Source organism: Calypte anna, chromosome 6 (assembly GCF_003957555.1).
Source record: "Calypte anna isolate BGI_N300 chromosome 6, bCalAnn1_v1.p, whole genome shotgun sequence".
Classification (NCBI taxonomy): Eukaryota; Metazoa; Chordata; class Aves; order Apodiformes; family Trochilidae; genus Calypte; species Calypte anna.
The window spans coordinates 23,048,509-23,065,907 of NC_044252.1; the positions used below are offsets into that span (position 1 = coordinate 23,048,509).

Below are 17,399 nucleotides of genomic sequence, written 5' to 3' on the forward strand. Positions count from 1 at the left end.
GTTACGTGCATAGGACAACCAACCAGATACCCAGAACATTAGGAATTTATAATTGAAACAGTCTTTGCATATCCTTTAGGAATTCCAATAGTTCTAGCTTGGATAGCTTTTTTTTTTTCAGTCATCATTCCTGTACAGTCTACAAAACCAACCTATTATAAATTTGATTTACTGCTTTCAGCCTTTGCTGGTAAGCATTGCAGCTCACACACAGTTTTACTGACAGCTCTGAAAGGCTGAAATGAGCCAGTCTGGATACATTGGTCCGATTTGGTAGTGTAATTCATTTATGAAGTTAAATTGATTGACCCCATAAGGTTTTAAAATGTATGACTCATGTCTGGAAGAGCTATCACAGCAATAAGTTAATATTTTTTGTATTCATGGATCCAAATGGTTGGGGATATTCTTTCATTTTCTTTTGTCTTGGAATGAATCACCACCATGTAAAACATTTTCTTCTGTCTCTCTCTCTCTTCTCTCTCTCTCTCTCTCTTTTTTTTTTTTTTTTTTTTTTTTTTTTTTTTTTTTTGTGTGTGTGTGTTGTTTCCCTTGTGAACTTCATATGTTCCAGTAATACTGAAGTTTTCTTTTGAGCAATGAAATAACATGTTCCATCACCAGTCATACTAATGAATCTGAGTTGCCAAATAATCTGTGTCCTTTCTATCCATGCACTTCAATAACTCCATCCCTACCAGAACAGCTGCAAAATTTTGCAGCTTTCTGGATCTCTCCCTGAAAAAAAACAACCCAAGAGCCAGCATTTGGTGTGGGTAAGTCTGCAATTCACATCAATGCTGTATAAATGCAGAGGGGGTGTGGGCTAAGCTCTCCCGCCTCCTCTACCATGAGCATTGAGTTGGGCTCCTACTTAGCTGCCCATTGCACATTATTAAGAAATCAGTTGTTGCTGAGGTTTCCATCCTTCCTGAAATTGGTCAATGGGCTCAAAACTGAGGAGGCAAGGAAGAAGGAGCTGGCCAGTTGCTCCCTGACTGTCCCAGGACTGCAGCATCCCATGGCAGAACATCTGTCTCTTCCAGAAATGGTCTGAACTGTGTGTGCAGTTAAATATTTACTTTGGACTTACAATTAACTAAAGAGAACATGCAAAATATTTAAATGATCGTTGGTGTATACACGCTGACCATACGCAGACAGCAGGTAGTTTGTAGAAAAGTCACATAGGCAGGGAGAATCCAGGGTTTTGGTTCTCCAGCTCTGTGTTTGAAAGCTTCTCCTAGCTGGGAGAAGCTGGGTAGTTCTTTGCATTAGTAAATTACACAGCCTCATCTCTGATTTCAGTTGTGGTCAGTAGGTTGCACATTTAGGAACCTTCTTCACCTTGGTTCATTCCAGTAATGTGGAAATTGCTGAGTTAAATGCAGTACAAAAGAAAGTAAATGCACAACATGATTGCACAGAAATGCATACAATTAAATGCTTCCTCCAACAAGAATTCACTTAGAAGTGCCTCAGAGTTTTCTGGTCCACATTTTTTTTTATTTATTTATTTTTGAAACATTTCGCACTTGTATGGAAAATGGAGTCAGTAAGCTGATTGGGCTCTAACTGGCCTGTTTTAAACTCATTGTTTTAAAGGAGAGTGAGCTCAAAGGGAAGCTATTGTGTGAGAGAGGACAGGTTGCTTATGCACTTGTGCCTTGGAAAACTGAACAATTGAATTGGATGAAGTCAAATACTTGTCCCTTGGGGTCAATGTCAGCAGTGTCAGAGTTAATACCTGCTTGTGGCACCTTAGTACCATCCAGCTAAAGGTCTCATCATGTGTCACATAATTAACCCACACTTGTCATGGAAAAGTCAGGGAACGTTACCTTGTGTGCTGAGGCATAAGCCAGCACCTGTGTGAAGGCTGAGTAAAGCAAGAGGACCGCCTCAAAGCAAAAGCCACAGGACCATGTCTGGTTCTCTGTACTCTCCTCCACAAGAGCAGAAATGGCATCATCACTAGGATAATGAACTGTCATTGGCTGCAGTGAGATATTCATAGTAAGTGATGTATAGATCTCCCTTATCTCATAGCACCTTTGCCTGCTTGCAGTGATTATTCAAGACATGGGATCATATACAAGCCTCTTGGAATTGCAGCTTGTCTGCCAGGACAGATAAAATCTGCCTATTCTTTGAACTAACCCTGGCATGGGTTAGTTATTCTGGCTACTGTGAGAGTGACAGAGCAGACTAAACTCTTTTCAGTCAGATGCCTTTTCATCCACAAGTGTCCCACAGAAATACAGAGTGGTGCTGGCCAAGAAAAGTGAAAGCATTTGTTTCCTGTATGCATCTGTCACTTTATTTATATATGTCCCTCCTGGAGAAGCACTGAGCTTGGAGGTGCTGGGTTAGGCAGAACTTTTCTTGTTGCTCACAGGGCCACTTTTCCTTTTGCTGTGGTCTCCCAGGTACTCTGATCCAAATTGCCTTTTTGAGATGGAGCTGGAAAAGGTGCTGTTATGAACAGAAGCAGGGTAATTAATTAATAACTGTGTTTTTTTAGAAGACTTTTTCTGTTTGTTTTTTTAAACAAGATGATATCTCCAACTCTTATTTTTTGTGTGGTTCAGCAACTCAATCCAGGCTTCTTTTTTGCCTCTTACTCATCTAAGTACTGATCTAGGTGCTTTGTTGGTCTGGTATTTCTCAGATTGAGAGATGGAGCCCCATTGCAGGCCCTTTCATTTCAGTTCATCTAGATGTTCATTGCATGATGTCCATTCCCTCAGGATTTTGCAGGATGAAGTGCTGAGAAGCTGCTGAACTTTACTGATCAGTCAGGGAAGATACTTTATGAGTTTGCACTGTGCTCTTTGCTTTCAGACAGCACACTGGGCTTGGACTGTGAGAGTTGCTGGATCAAAATCTTCTGTGGCGGTGGAGCTTCCATATTTTTCCTGCTTATCTAGAGTATGTATGTGACTGCAGGAGGGTAATAGATGTGCTGGTGCCCTGCTGCCCTTCTAGACACAGCAGACAGCAATGCTCCAGTGAAGCCATAAAATACACTCCTTTTCTCATCCACACAAAAGTCTGAACTGTTGTTCTCCATGTGGTTTGTATCTAACTATATATATATATTTATATCTATATAAATATAGTGCCCTGAACAGTGCTTGGCTGACATTCATCTGCAAACACAGGCCTTACGGTTTTGCATGCAAAATCTGTCAGGTTGCTTTTTGACCTATTTCCTGACATTTCAGTAGCATAATGCAAAATCCCTTATGTTTTCACAGGCTTGTAAGAACAAAATGTGATATTGTTCTGTTTGAACAGTTTTATATCTCCCATGAAATACTTGAATGCAGAAGGCCCCATGGGTCATCAGCTGATATTGGTCACCTGAGAGGCAGAGATGAGTTGTAGCATAGAGGCTGGGCTCTGAGAGCATGGTTGGCAAAAAAAATTCAAGCCTAAGGGGAAGGAAGCCCTGGTTTCTGGTCAATGCAATATTGTTCCCATCACTGTGGGAACTTAGCAAATGGCTGTGTATTTTATAGCACTAAGAAGTGATGGATATGCTTACATCCTTCCCTGATGTTGTTGATCTTTAACTACCCTGTGCCCAGGCAGCAACAGGTGCTTTGTTCCTTTGTTTTAGCATGATGGATTCAAAAGTCCCTATTGGCCAAGACCTGAGTAGCCCTGGGGGGCAGAATGCTCTCCTGCAGCCTTGGTTGGAGGTAAGAAAATGTGACTGGTATGAGAACACTCCATGGGTAGGGCTGTCATTTTAGTATTGAGACTGCCATGCTGAAACCTTGTTTGCTTTTGCACTCTCTCTACAGCTGATGGAATATTTGCATTAATGAAATGCAGTTACTGAAATAAAACATGGAAGGATTTGGCTTTTGCAAAGCTTGTCTTTAGAAAACCCACCTTTTAGTGGCTGTGCCACTAATAGAATACCAAGGTTTCTAGTATCATGGTTAAGGGAGAGGTGTTAGTCTGACATGTGCCTGGGGAACATCCAAAGAAAGAAACTTCATCCTTTTTCTTGGAAGAAGACAGAGGAAAAGTACTCAGGACATACCAGTACACTGTGTCCTGCCACTTGATTGCAAGTCAAGAGAATACACATTTAATGTAGTGTTCCAGGTTCCCCTCTGCATCTTCAGTATGAGCTTTTGCTTTTGTAATAAGCAAAATAGCTGACTAATCCCACCAAAGATTCCAAATAAAGTGGGAAACTTCCATGCAAGCTACATCCATGAGCAGGAAAAAAAAATAGAAAACCAAACAAAATGATGTATGTAGGAGATTTTCCAGTAAAATAATAGTAAGCACAAAAACTGAGGTCCCAGTCCTACCAGTCTTGCCTATGGTTATTTATCGAGGGTGTTGACATACCAGTGGTCACTGCAAAGCCAAAGCTCTGAGGCAGATAAGGTTAAACAAAGACATGAGCTTTTACAGGGTTCAGTTCCTCCAGTCCCCAGACTTGTTCACATCATGGCTCACTCACACTGAAGGAGCCCACGTGTTACAGGACACATCTCCCTAGGCAGATGTTCACATGAGCTTAGTACCCAGAATTGTGCCAGATTTTTGAAAGAGGCTTGATCCTATGTAGGTAACAAAATCAGTTGCCCTGACACATTGAGAGTGTTTAATGTGAGAATGGATACTGAGTAGTTTTTGAGATAGGGGAGTAATTTTATTGAAGAAGCTTAAATATCTGTCTCCTAACAAAGGGAAATCAAGTTGAGAGTTTTGAAAGGCATCTAAATGACAATCACTGGACTGAAATGTTATGAAAAGTGCACAGCTTTCTTGAGCAACCTTAAGTTTGCCAGTTGAAGGCTGCAGCCAGAGTTCAGCAGCTGTTATAATGTTTTCCACTGTGTGCTGGATGCTCTGGGTCCTGTGGATGGATGGAACAACATTGAAAATCTGTGTTTACTATTGGTAATTACCTGATCTTTACTACCTGTCCTATTTATGCAGCAGATCTGTTACACTAAGAGAAGGAGCTGGCAATGTGCTCTATATGCTATTTAGCCCATGGGGAAGTCACTATGTTGCATCAGACTTTATCTTCCTTAGAAACTGTGGTAGGAGGTATTTTGTATTTCAGGTACAATGTTTAGTTAAGATCCTGGCATAGTCCTTAAGATGAGTATGGATAAGGAAGGCCCATTAAAAAGGTGACAATGATGAAATGATGTGAGCTGAATGGTCATGTATGGACAGCATCCTGTAAGCCAGAAAAAACAAATTCTAAGTTGGATGGGTGCAAAAGGAGAAAAAACATGATCGTTCTGAAGACTGAGTGGTTTTACTGTATTTTTATAATGTTTGTGAAATAGTCATTAAGAGCAGAAGCAAGTAATGCAAATGGCAGGGGGTGAAGGAACCACCTGAGATGTTGTTTGGCATTGCCAGAGAGCATTCTGAGGGCACTTGTCGGTTATATTAATTTCTGTTTGCAGCCAGCAAACATAGGGCATTCCTCATTTGTTTCTTTTCTTCTTAAAAATTGAAGTCGTCAGACTATATAGCACTGCATTCACATTTTAAAGCAGCAGATATTTGCAGTCTGTGAAGCTGGACTTCTACATAGCTTCTATTCACAGTGCTCTGGCAGAAATATTGGGCTTGCAGGCCCTTTGGGTTAAAATCTAAAAATGCAATGGAGCTGGATAATGTTGAATTTCATTTTGAGGGGGAAAAGATAAGAGAGGATGACAGAGAGTTAGTAAAATGGGTAGAGTCCCAACTTTAATCTCCTTATGAACATGAACAATCCTTCCCTCGCCAAGACAGTGTGAGGAATGCCCTGGTCAAATCACAAGAAGTTACTGTGTACCTTTCTGGCTGATGAATGTTTTTTATTATCTGATGGTGTTCAGCCTGTTTTCATTATTTAAGTCCCAGGAATGGCCTTGTGCCTCTTATCACTGCTCTCAAGAATAGATAGCAGATTAAGAAATTTGTTATGAATGCTTTAAACTGACAGTTTCCCAGCCTTCAGTGATCCAGCATCAACAGTAATAAGGAAACAACATGCTCTTTGGCATTCCTTTCCTTTTCTTTCCACCTCAACTGTAGTTTGAGTCTGGGTGTCTTAACAGACTGCTTGCTAGCAATAGATTGGGAATAGCTGCAGCACAGACTTGCAGCAGCTACTCCCTGCTCTAGGCCACAGAGATGCTCTGGAGTTTTACTTCCATTGTAGCAAATGCCCCTAAGCATGCTCAGAAAGAGAATACAGACAGCACATTGCTCTTCCCACCTGGTTTTGTTGTTGTGGATGTTTTCCAGCTCTGTCTCTGGGGCTTACGCAGTAATAAGCAGGTAAACATAATGATTTTGTTATGAGAAGGAAATGTAGAAATAATATTTTTTAAATTAATTAAGGGGAAGAGTTTACCAATTTTTTTTCTGAATTTTAAGGGAGTATTGACATATATTGCTTTCTTACCAATATGTATCCCTCAGTTGAACAGCTCTCCCCAGACAGCTGCCATTAGGAGATGAGCAAAAAAATGCCTGCTTAAAAGTTGGGACAGACTGGGAGATATCCCCTGAGAGTGGATTGTAGTGTTCTGGGAAACCATGCTGTTCACCACAATAGACAGAAAGAACTAAAAGCATCTCTGTGGGCCACAGCTGCTCTATTTTGTTAGGATGTTCTATAAAGGGACAATCTTGGATACAGATAATTACTCCCATAAAAATCCTAAATGCTGGATGGGATCTCAGGAGACTACCTACTTCATCTTCCTGTTCTTATGCTGGAGATACCATAGTCTCTCTGGGAAGTTGAATTGCTTTATAGTCCTTCATTATCTACACAATGGCTCATCTTAGGAGTCTGAATCCATAATTTCTTATCTTATCCAGAACTTTCACAAAGAACAGACTGTTTTTTCCTTTAGCAGCCTGTGAAAATTCTTGCCATCTTAAAATCAGAATCATACAACATTTTAGTTCATAAGGGACCCCTGGGAATTATCAAATCCAACCTTCTGCTCAAAGCAGGGCTAACTTCCAAGTTAGCACAAGACCATGTCCAGTCAACTTTTGAGTATTTCCAGGGACAGAGGTACCACAGTGCCTCCAGGCTCCTGCACCAGTTTTTCACCAGCCTCATATGACCCTGGATTGGTGCAATCTTTTTTATAACATGATGGCATTGCTGGTTTATGATAATCTGGTGACCTCCACCAATCCCCAGGCCTTTTTCTGTAGGACAGACGTATTTGTAATTGAATGGACTAATTCCCTGTCCTGTATATAGCTAGCTGATTATTTCTGCCTAAGTTCTGCATTTTGCATTTGATCATATTGAATACCATCCCATTTATGTCTAATCCTATTTCAAGTTTGGCAAGACCATTTTGAATTACAAACCTTTAGCATTTCTAGCAGCCTTTCCTGGCATGGTGTTGTCTGTACGTTCCCTGGTAATACTCTCTTCTACTGGAAGTATAATAATCTCTTTCCTTTTGTGGGTGGCCATATAGGTTTGTTTATATGCACCTCTCCTCCAGTGATCACGGAAGTACACAGAAAGAGTCAATCAGCACTGGATTTTGTTAATAATTTGACTTTGCATAGATAAAACAGCAAATAGAATGGATTCAAAATCCATTTAAAGGTGATTCAAGTGTGGCTGACATCAAGCATGAGACAAGTTAGGAACAGAGACAGTATCTGTGGACTTTACATAGAGAAATAATGTTTATAAATTTATAAAAAAACTTATTTACTTAGATTTTTTTGATGTTTAAAAATGGTTTGAAAGCTAGCTCTTTGTGGGAGCTCTGTGCACACAATGAGCGTGTTTGGCCTTGAGCATATGTATCTGGTTTTAGTTAAGCCAAGCTGGCCACACGCATTCCACCCTGCACATGATCTCACTCCATGTTCCTTGTCATGGTATCTGCACACCATCCAGCAATATATTAGCAGTATGAGTAACATGTCTTATGTTGATTACTCTGTCACTAAGGGAGCAGTGTGTTTTGTCTGGTAGTGAACTCAGATTGTTTTAAACAAAACTCTATACTTATTCTAGAGAAAAGTCAAGAACAGCTCCTTGTGTTAAGAGAAAGAATTGGGAAGGTGTGCTGGCTCCTAGGTCTTGGGTAAGGATGTTTTGGGACTCACACTGGACACAACTGCAGACGATTGTGGTTTCTGCATTGACTCTTTCCTTGCACTATGGAAAGGCTGCCAGCATGATGCATCAGTTCATAGTCTGTGACTCTAGGGCATGTCCAAGTTCTCCTGTTAGCCTGGAGAAAAATGCTCGTAATAGTCTTTTGCATTTAATGCAATGACCAGGTTGGCATTGGAAATGCAATGTGCTTTGTGTCAGCAGAAGAGATGAAATGCCTCCAGGCTGCAGGGAGCAGAGGGAAGGCTTGAAAAACTTGTTCAGCTGCTCAGTGTTCCTATTTTTTCTGTGTGCAGTGAACGAGGTGAAATATGTGCCTCTGCTGGGCCTGTTTATAGTGTGTGTTACCCACAGGGCAAGATTTTTGCTACAGTCATCTGTCATAGTAGAGGAGAAGGGCCATTGCTAGTGGATGTCATGGGAAGCTGCATCATTGTCTTTGCATATTCACTGAACTAAACTCCAGCCACAGCTCCTGTCTGTGTGATAAAGGAGGTGCCTCTCTACAGCATCTCAAGTGTGAGAGCTCCAAAGCCCTTTACAGAGGCTAATTCAACTTATTTTGCCTGTGAGCAAAGTGCTCCTCATTTGCAGAAGGGTAAAAATGAGGGACCGAAGGCTTCAATGAACGACTTATTCTCCCTTATTCAGTCCTCAGAACAGATTTCATCCCAAAAATTACACCCTCAGTCCCTGTGCTACAACTTCACCTGCTCAGTCTTCTTTTGCTGAAAAGAGCAAGAGATTCTGGTACTGGCTGCTGCTCTGCATTAGGTTTGTTTAGGGTTTTTTTGCACAATCCACAGTTGGCACTTGGAGTCTTTGCTTCCCAGGTTTGATCCTCCTTGGCTTGGTAGCCTCCCTGCAAATAGGAACTGAAGGATCTTTCTGGTTCACAAGGTTTTCCTGGCCTCCTGCTGCTGCTTTGTCTCTGAAGAGTAGGCTCCGACTCATCGAGGACACTGCAGATGCAAACCCTCTGTGTCTCTCAGCTCCTTATATGGTAACATGAAGAAATCTTAGCATTTTAGTTCCGATTTGGAGTTAGCCTGGTTGTCTTCTCAGCTAGGGAACTATAACTTTAAAACCATAGAGGAACGAGTTCTTACCACCAAAACACCACATCAGGCATGTGTGTGCCACTGTCTGACCATTGTCTTACTGAAGACCAGGCTGCATCATTAGCAAGGAAATTGCACTACAGAACCTTTGCAGCAGCTGGACTTTCAAGCATTTTTTTTTTCCCCTTCTGGTAGGGTCTTTAAGATACTTGCTAGAGCAGCAGAAGAAAGAGGCTGAGACAGAGGGAGGGTGCCAAGCAGGCTGTGGGGCAGAGCTGTCTTTTTTTTGGCACACAACAATAATACCAAGACAATGGTGGGCGGTGAGAGCAGGAGGCCTTGAAACTGGGGACACCCAGAAGGGACTAGAAGGTGTTCTGTACTCTTGAGCCATCATATCTGGGCACACAGGGAGTGGAGAAATAATTCCTGTTTGAGGGGGGAGAGTTGTCCTTGTTCATCCCAGAGCCAAATGCATTTTGGTGACTTGTCTCTTGGCTGGCCTGAAGAAGGCCCAGATTTCTGTCCTCACCTGCTATTCCCTTCTCTAACAGAGGCCACCCTACAAAAGAGGCAGAGCAGTGAGCACAGCTAAGTTTTCCTAATTGCCAAAACCTTGTGTTTGTCTGTGGGAAGTCCTAGAGTGACTTTGCATTAATTTGTCAGACCCTGGGATGATGCATTTTGTGCTGGGTTTTGACAAGGTGATTTTTGACAAGGTGTTTTGACAAGGTGATACCTTCTTGTGCTGGAGTCCAGCCCACCCTGCTGCAAACTGTGTCCTCTCCTGGCTGCAAGCCCATTGATGGATACAGTGCTGAGGGTGAATATGTGCATGTGCATGAAACCGGGAGGAAAGTAACTGCACTTAAAGAGGTGAGACACAGTTAAGGGCAGAAACGAAAGGTAATGATGGCTAAAGAAGCACCAGCAAATTTCAGGGGCTGTGGGAGCTCTGCAGGGCCAGCTGCTAGCTTTTAAAAAGGTGTGTGAGGTATTTTTTTGTTTGGTTGCTTTTTTTTCCCTTCCTCTCTTCCCTAGATTTCATGCTGACAAGAGACAAATCCTAACAAGCACTGAGCACTGTGCAGCCCCAGCGCCTCATCAGCCTCAGTTTTTTAAAAGCAACTGTGTGTTTCTCTTCTGGTGCAGGTTCCACCATATTAGCTGAGCGGCTGGGGCTCTCCACACCGAGCTCGCCCCCATCGACACCCAATTCCCCCACTGTCCTCTGCAGTGGTGTCTCTGACCCCATATTGTCAACATGTGGCTCTGGCCCCCTCTGCAGCTCTATCAGTGGTAAGTGTGGTGAGATCCCTCCTCTGCCTTCCTGTGTCCTCCCGCTGCATGCCCTGCACTGCCTCCCATCAGTCTCCAGCTTGTCTCCCAGAAGGACTCTAAAACCACAGTGGTCAACAGTCTCTCCTTTCAGCTCCCTCAGGGAGGAAGGGAGAGAGCCTCTGCAAACTCTATTTACAGTCTGGTTTATGTCGGAGCTGCTTAGATGCCTACACAGCAATATTTTTCCAACTCTTTTCATCATGAAAGGTCCCAGGGGAGGCAGCAGAGTTGCTGTCATGTGCACGGCTCTGTGACACATAACTTCTGGAGAGCTGTGTGACAGTGACATGTTGCACGCCATCTTAGACTGAAGTTATAGTTATGCTTCCTGCCCCTCCTTTCCCTCCTTTCTCTACATAACTTCAGTACACTCTTCAGAAGAAGGCTGTATTGGTATTTCTAATATGCCAGTGATTTCCAGTGAGGTTTAGGTAAATGTGTATGCATTTTCTAATGATAAGCTTTCCTGCAGCGTTTTAAGACCCCAGGGACCTGCATGATCCCAAGGCATTGATGGTAGGATATATAACTTATAAAGTCCTTGCCATTGTTGACCAAACCAAGAGTGTGTTCTGCTGAGGGTACCCGTCACTCTCAAGCCTAATAACTGGTGGCAGCAAACATTTGGATTTATGAGTTATGAGGAATGAAAGTAGAAATTGTCTCATTATCTTGCTTCCTAGTCTGGCTTCACTGGGGAGACCTCATTGTGGGTGTGCCCTGAGCACAATTACTGCAGCCTCTCATAGCTGTCAAAGCACTCGTACCCACAGTGAGCTAGATCCAGTAGCCAGGCACTGTGACTCAACATCCCTGAACTGGCCCTGCTTGTCTTGGGAGATGCTGCCACCGTGCTGCCACCTGGCCTTTCCCTTTTCAGAGCAGATGGCTGGCCTTAAGAGGTTTCAAATCTGCCCCCCCTGATTTTTCCTCCTTTGTTAATGTTTAGACAGTGGTTTGAAAATGTGAAACTGCTCTTTGTCCCTGATGTGTGGAAACAGCTGCCCCTTGGTTTGCTCTGTGTGGGCAGCAGATCCCAGCAGATGCTGCCTTTTTGCTGCCCTGAGCCTTGACATGTGAACCATGGCTCAGTGAGTGGGACAGTAGGTCACAGGAAGGACCCCTGCTTCTGGAGCATCCATTTCTTCTAGGGCATGGTTGCTTTCTCTGCCGCTGGCTTCAGGGCAGAAGTTACTCTGGGATGTCAAGAAGCCTTCTAAGTGGCATGAGTGACATTGTTCTTTGTGTTTCAGGAACAGCTCCCAACTCTCCCATCAGCTTGCCCGAGTCACCCATCTCTCCGTCCGTCTCAGGGCCCTGGGGAGATGAATGTACCATCTGCTATGAGAACACAGTAGACACAGTCATTTACTCCTGTGGACACATGTGTCTCTGCTATTCATGTGGGCTGAAGCTCAAGAAGATGGCCAACGCTTGCTGCCCCATTTGCAGACGGGCCATCAAAGATATCATCAAAACATACCGCAGCACTTAGAGGAGCAGCAGATGCTGTGGTGAGGACTGGGTGGGTGGGGACGAGGTTGTGACACCACACAGGTCTTGGTCTCTATTCATCATCCAGAAGACTTAAAAACCATCACCCTCCCCCACCTTGATCCCCTTTTCCATGGACAACAGATGAGACAAGCTTAGATGCTGCTCTTCTACCCTCCAAGCAAGCCCTCTGAACTCCATTGTGTCAGGGAAGTTGCAATGGACCACTCTCCCTTGTGGATTTTAAAATTTACCTAAAAAAAATCCAAGACAAACCCAGCTAGTGAGATCATCCCTTTTCCACAGCAGAGGGAAGTCTCCAGTGTTTAGCAGAGACAGCAAGCAGTAAAAAGGTCAGTGCTACACCTCTCCTTCCAAAAGACACCCAGTGTGCAGAGGGTAGCAGCAGAAGAGGAGAACCAAGCAACGTTTTCATGTACAACCAGACTGACTGTAGGAAGCCCCTTTGAAAGGATGGAGTGAGGCTTTGACCCAGCATTACAGGTGCAGTGAGAGCATTCACAGCAAAAAGGCTGAGACCACTCCAGGATTTGTGAAGAAAACGCCACCCCATGTCTACAGGCAGAAAATAGCCCCATGGCAGCCCCTCAAGGGCTGTCTCCTGCTCCACACTTGCTGTTCCCTGGCAGAAGCATTCATGGAAGGTTTGGCAGCTAACACTGGCACTGGCCTTGCTCCCTCACAGCAGTGTCCAGCCACCTCCAGTCACCATCCTGCTGCGTGACAAGAGGCCCAAACCTCCCCCCCCCCCAATGACTTGCTGTGCTTGTCCTGAATGGTCTTCATGCAGTACAAGGGATTCAGCAGCATCCCTGCCCCCATGGCCCTGTGGGAGAAGATGTGTGTCCTTCACATTTCTCCCCCCTGTCATCCAGACAGCACTTGGGAGGGAAAAAATAAAAATAAAACAAACAAACAAACAAAATAAAAAAAGAAACAAAAACCCCAGCACCACTGGGGAAGAATGTATAAACCCACATATCTGCGGGTTTCATTTACTGGTAACTTTATCACTGTGCTTTAAGACAAACCCAGTCAGGTGGTATTCAGCCCTTCACAGCCAGCCCGCTGGCAGGACATGGCTGTCCTTACGTGTTAGGAATAGAGGAAAGCTGAAAAAAAATACAGCTTGAAGGGTTTTGTTTGCTTTGGTTTATTTAAATAAATCCTCTTCCCACCTGACCCAGTTGGGAACCGTGCTGGCCCCGTGGTGAATACCTACAATCGTGGCCCCCATGGTTGCTTTGACAACTGCTGCTCTACCATGGCCACCAGGCTGGCCCAGCGCCCTTGTGTCCAGGCAGGGTGGCTCCACAGCAGCAGAAGTTGCTTATCTCCCCTCCAGCCTCATCCTACTGCCTTCCAGGGTTGAGGGAGGGTTGGAGATGGTGTCTGGGCCCTGAGGGTGGATGATCAGGGCTGGAACACAACAGCAGTGGTGGTCACCCTTCCATGTTGCCCACCAAGCCAAGCTGGGGAAGGCCATGGAGTTGTACCCCTCCTGCTATGCCATTTCCTCTGCTCCAGGATGTGGCTGCTGATAGGACACAGGGGAACATCATGGCATGGAAATAAAAGCATTTTCTCCCCAAGCAGCTGGTGGCTGAAGGAGCACACGTGGAGGCTGTTCCCAAGTGGTCCTGGAAAACATATCCTCTCCAGGAACTGAATGAAGAGCTAGAGAACATGTTGTAGAGCCTTTCTCTAAGGGCACCACCATCACTGCAGCCACAGGGCTCTGCAGCCACCCCCAGCACAGCACAGCGGGCAGTGCTAACTTGAACACTGATATTCTGGTTACAGGGATTTATGTGACTTCTTTGCATACCTCTCACATTCACCCCTAACCCAGCCCTGCCTTGCACTCCAGGCTGGCTGTCAAAGCCCTGGAGTGCCATGGCTCTTGTGCCTGGATGCCCTCACCGGGGGTGGGAGGAGGCTGGGTTGGCACCTGTCCTGGAGGGGTCACAGCAGCCATGCCAGGAGCTCACAGTCCACAGCCATGCAGCAAGCCTCAGGGTACCTGTGCACAGAGCTGTGACCAGCAGACACAGGGAGCCTGTTTTAGTAATGATACAACAACCAGTGCAAAGACAACGTAGAGAAGAAACTCAAGGGGTAGGAAGGTGGTGAAGAGTTAGTGGATGTGGGGAAATGTGCAATAAGCAGCCTCCCAAGCCTTCACAATGCCAGTGGGACTGGTTCCCCACTACACAGGGCAAGCCAAGGGGTACATTTTATTTTTCAAGAAACTCCATCCATGGGTACTAGTGCAGTGGTGTGAATTCCCATTTTCACCCTTCAGATTCAGAGTGTTTTAATATTTAAATGTTTGTTTTACTGTGGACCAAACTCTAGGAGTTAGCAGGAGCTGAAAGCATCTCCCGGCATCTGAGCTCAAAAACTGGGGTTAAGTCCTGTCACAGAGATCAGGTGGCCTCCCACTGTGAGCAGGGAGGAGGAGAGCAAGGCTCTCTCCAAGCAGAAAAAAAACAGCAAAAGCAGTAACAGTAAGGAACAATCCTAACCTTTTGTTTTGTTTGACTGGTGTAGGTTCCCAAGTACCTCTGTGTTTTTGTGTCATTTGCATTTCATTGCTTTACTTTAAGATGTTTTGTGTTCTGTTTAAAGAGAAGATTAACTAATTGTGAAAAATTGGGTAACTGTGATTGTGAATAAAGTCGATTTAAGTATCCTGCAGCAGCATGGGTGACCGAGTACTCTCACTTCCACATGCAGGGCAAAACAGGTGAGACTGAGGTAAGAGCAAAGGTGGCATGGGAGGCTCTTCCTTGGGGGGGACCCGGGTGGAGGGAGCTCATGCTTTTCTGAGGATGAGTGGGTAGTGACATCTGTATAATGAACAGCTTCCTGATGGACCCCATACACATGTAAAGAATAAAGGAAGCCACAAAAGTAAAAGAAGGGCTTTTCCTGTGGCTTAAGCCCCACACTCCTGAGCCTCTTTACACCCTCCAGAGAGAACTCAGTTCTTTCTCATGACTATTTGTGCTGTTTCTCCCGAATACCTGTAGCCACAAAAAAAGAAAAAACCAAAACCCACAAACAACACCAACCAAAAAAACCCCCCAAAACAAAAAAACCAACAAAAAAACCCACAAAAAACAAAACAAAAAAAAAACCAAAACCCAAACAAAAAAACCCAAAAAAACCCAAAAACGCCCTAAGCAGCACAAGAAGAGGTACTGCAAGGAAGCTCAGGACCATGCTGCTCAGCCTGGAAGGGGCCAGGCAAGGTAGCTGAAGATGAGGCAGTGCAGTATCAATATAGCCAGATGTCCCCCTGCCAGCTTTGTAGAGACATGACAGCCCAACAGTAGAGAGGAGGATCCCAGCCCTGAGATGAGCAGCATGTGGCAAAGACCCACGGACAAGCTGTGATCTGGCCAAGGGACAGATGCAGATGCTTCCCAGGGACCAAGAGGATTTGGATTCCCCAGAGGGATACCAGCTCCCCTCCAGAACAGTAGCTCCTCTGCTGCAGGGATCTTCCCAGGAACACACCTACAACACAGCCATGTGAGGTTTTCTCCCCATCCTTTTGTTCAACTATTCAGCAGATGGGAGACTGTCTGGATCACTCTCTCCTGTCACAGGACATAGTTAAATTGGCATCTTCATCCACAATGTGCGTGTTCATCTGCCAAGGGTCAGTGACTTCCCGGGAGAGATGTTCTCAGCCTCTCCAGCTGAAGCTATTCCACTCTAACAGCTCCTCACTGGCCTAAAGCTTCCCAGGCTGGATATAGCAAACCCACTTCTGCAATGCAGCTCCCTCCAACATCACTCTGAAGAGCTCTTGGCTGTTGGGAGATGGCAAAGCCTGTGCTGTGCCCAGATCCTGTTTCCCCAGGGACAGGAAGACCTCTACTGGGTCTGGAAAGCCCTCTCTGGCCACAGTTCAGCAGTGGGAAGCCACTTCAACCCTTAGGAACAAGAGGAAGAACTGCAAAACACAGACTGTCCCTAGAAAATGGATAGCCCCTGCCCTATGTCCTGAGCCCAAGCACTACCATACACTAGGACAATGCTAATGCTCTGGCCAAACTCAAACCCTCTCATCCTCTAGTATCAGCAAGGGAACCAGGGCAGGTACCTCCATGCTTCCTTTGTGCTTATTCCCTCCTGCAGCTGCCCTGTGCTATAACCCCAGTGAACATTGCACCCTCACCTGCTGAGCATCGCTGGCTTCACCAGCGATGAAGAAGATGGAGAAAGGAGGGAAAGAGGACGCTCCGAAAGTGGTCCCGGAGCCGCAGAGCCGGTCCAGCATCGCCACCTGGTGCTCTGTACCCGGCACGACATACAGGCTCTAATTAGGTTTTTTTGTTTGTTTGGGTTTTGTGTTTTTTTGTTTTTGTTTGTTTTTTGTTTGTTTGTTTTTTGGGGGTGGTTTTGTTTTTGCTTGGTTTTTTGTTTGTTTTTTGTTTTTGTTTGCTTGTTTTTGGGAGGGTGGTTTTTGTTTTTTTGTTTTTTTCCTCCTCTTTTTTTCCCCCCCACACCCTTTTCCTAAAGTTCATTTAATTTCTTTTCACACATAATACAAATACACATAACTATAGGTCCAGGGAAATTTGTCTGAGTAGAGCACAGCTTTGGTGGTGGTGGCTCTCAGAGAAAAATGGGGACCAAAGGGAGCCATTAACAGTGAGTTACAACATACATGGGGATACATTAGTAAGTGGTGATTGCACCAGACCTGAAAACTGGTTTCAACCCAAAGCTGGCTGTCTCACTCTATATACACCCAGAGGAAGAGGGGGGACAGTTCCCAGGCACTAGTTGCTGCCTTAAAATGCCCAGGACTGCAAGGTTCCTCAGCTCTAGTTCCTGGCATGCTTCGGAGAGCTGGGGTGCCCAAACAGGACTCCTCCTGCACCCCCTACCTGTGTGACAGAATGGAGATGTGTCTCATGGGCACTGTTAGCAAACACCATGCTCTGATGAGATCTGCCTCATCTTGGGGCCTGGCTGAGAGTCATTTCTCCGCAGTGTGTTTGTGGAGGTCCATGTCATGGAGAGGGGACAGAGCCCCGTGCTAGAATGAGGGATGCACTTGGGCGAGGTCATTTGCTGTTGCAGGACTAAAAAGTTGGGGAGGGCCAGCACCCCTCTGCAGTCCTACTTTCCAAGGTGGGAACCAGGCACTAGGATGACCCCCTTTCACCTACAGATTCACAAACTGCTAACAGGCAGTGAGGAAATGGACAACACTTCATAGATGGCTCTAATAGCTGAGCTGGAGACTAAAAGGTTCAAAATCAACCTTGTTTCCTCTTTACTATTACAACTTCTATTACAACCTTCTCCCC

At 45.0% G+C, this 17,399-nt stretch overlaps 1 protein-coding gene across 1 annotated transcript in view; it reads left to right on the plus strand.

Moving 5' to 3' along the window:
* NEURL1 (neuralized E3 ubiquitin protein ligase 1) overlaps window positions 1–12,835 on the plus strand; it is a 157,846-nt gene extending 145,011 nt beyond the window's left edge. The window contains exons 5-6 of the mRNA XM_030453345.1: window positions 10,363–10,509; window positions 11,805–12,835. Coding sequence (XP_030309205.1) covers window positions 10,363–10,509; window positions 11,805–12,046 — 389 coding nt within the window. The 3' untranslated portion in view covers window positions 12,047–12,835. The remainder of the gene's footprint in view (window positions 1–10,362; window positions 10,510–11,804) is intronic.
* Window positions 12,836–17,399: the final 4,564 nt, after the last annotated feature.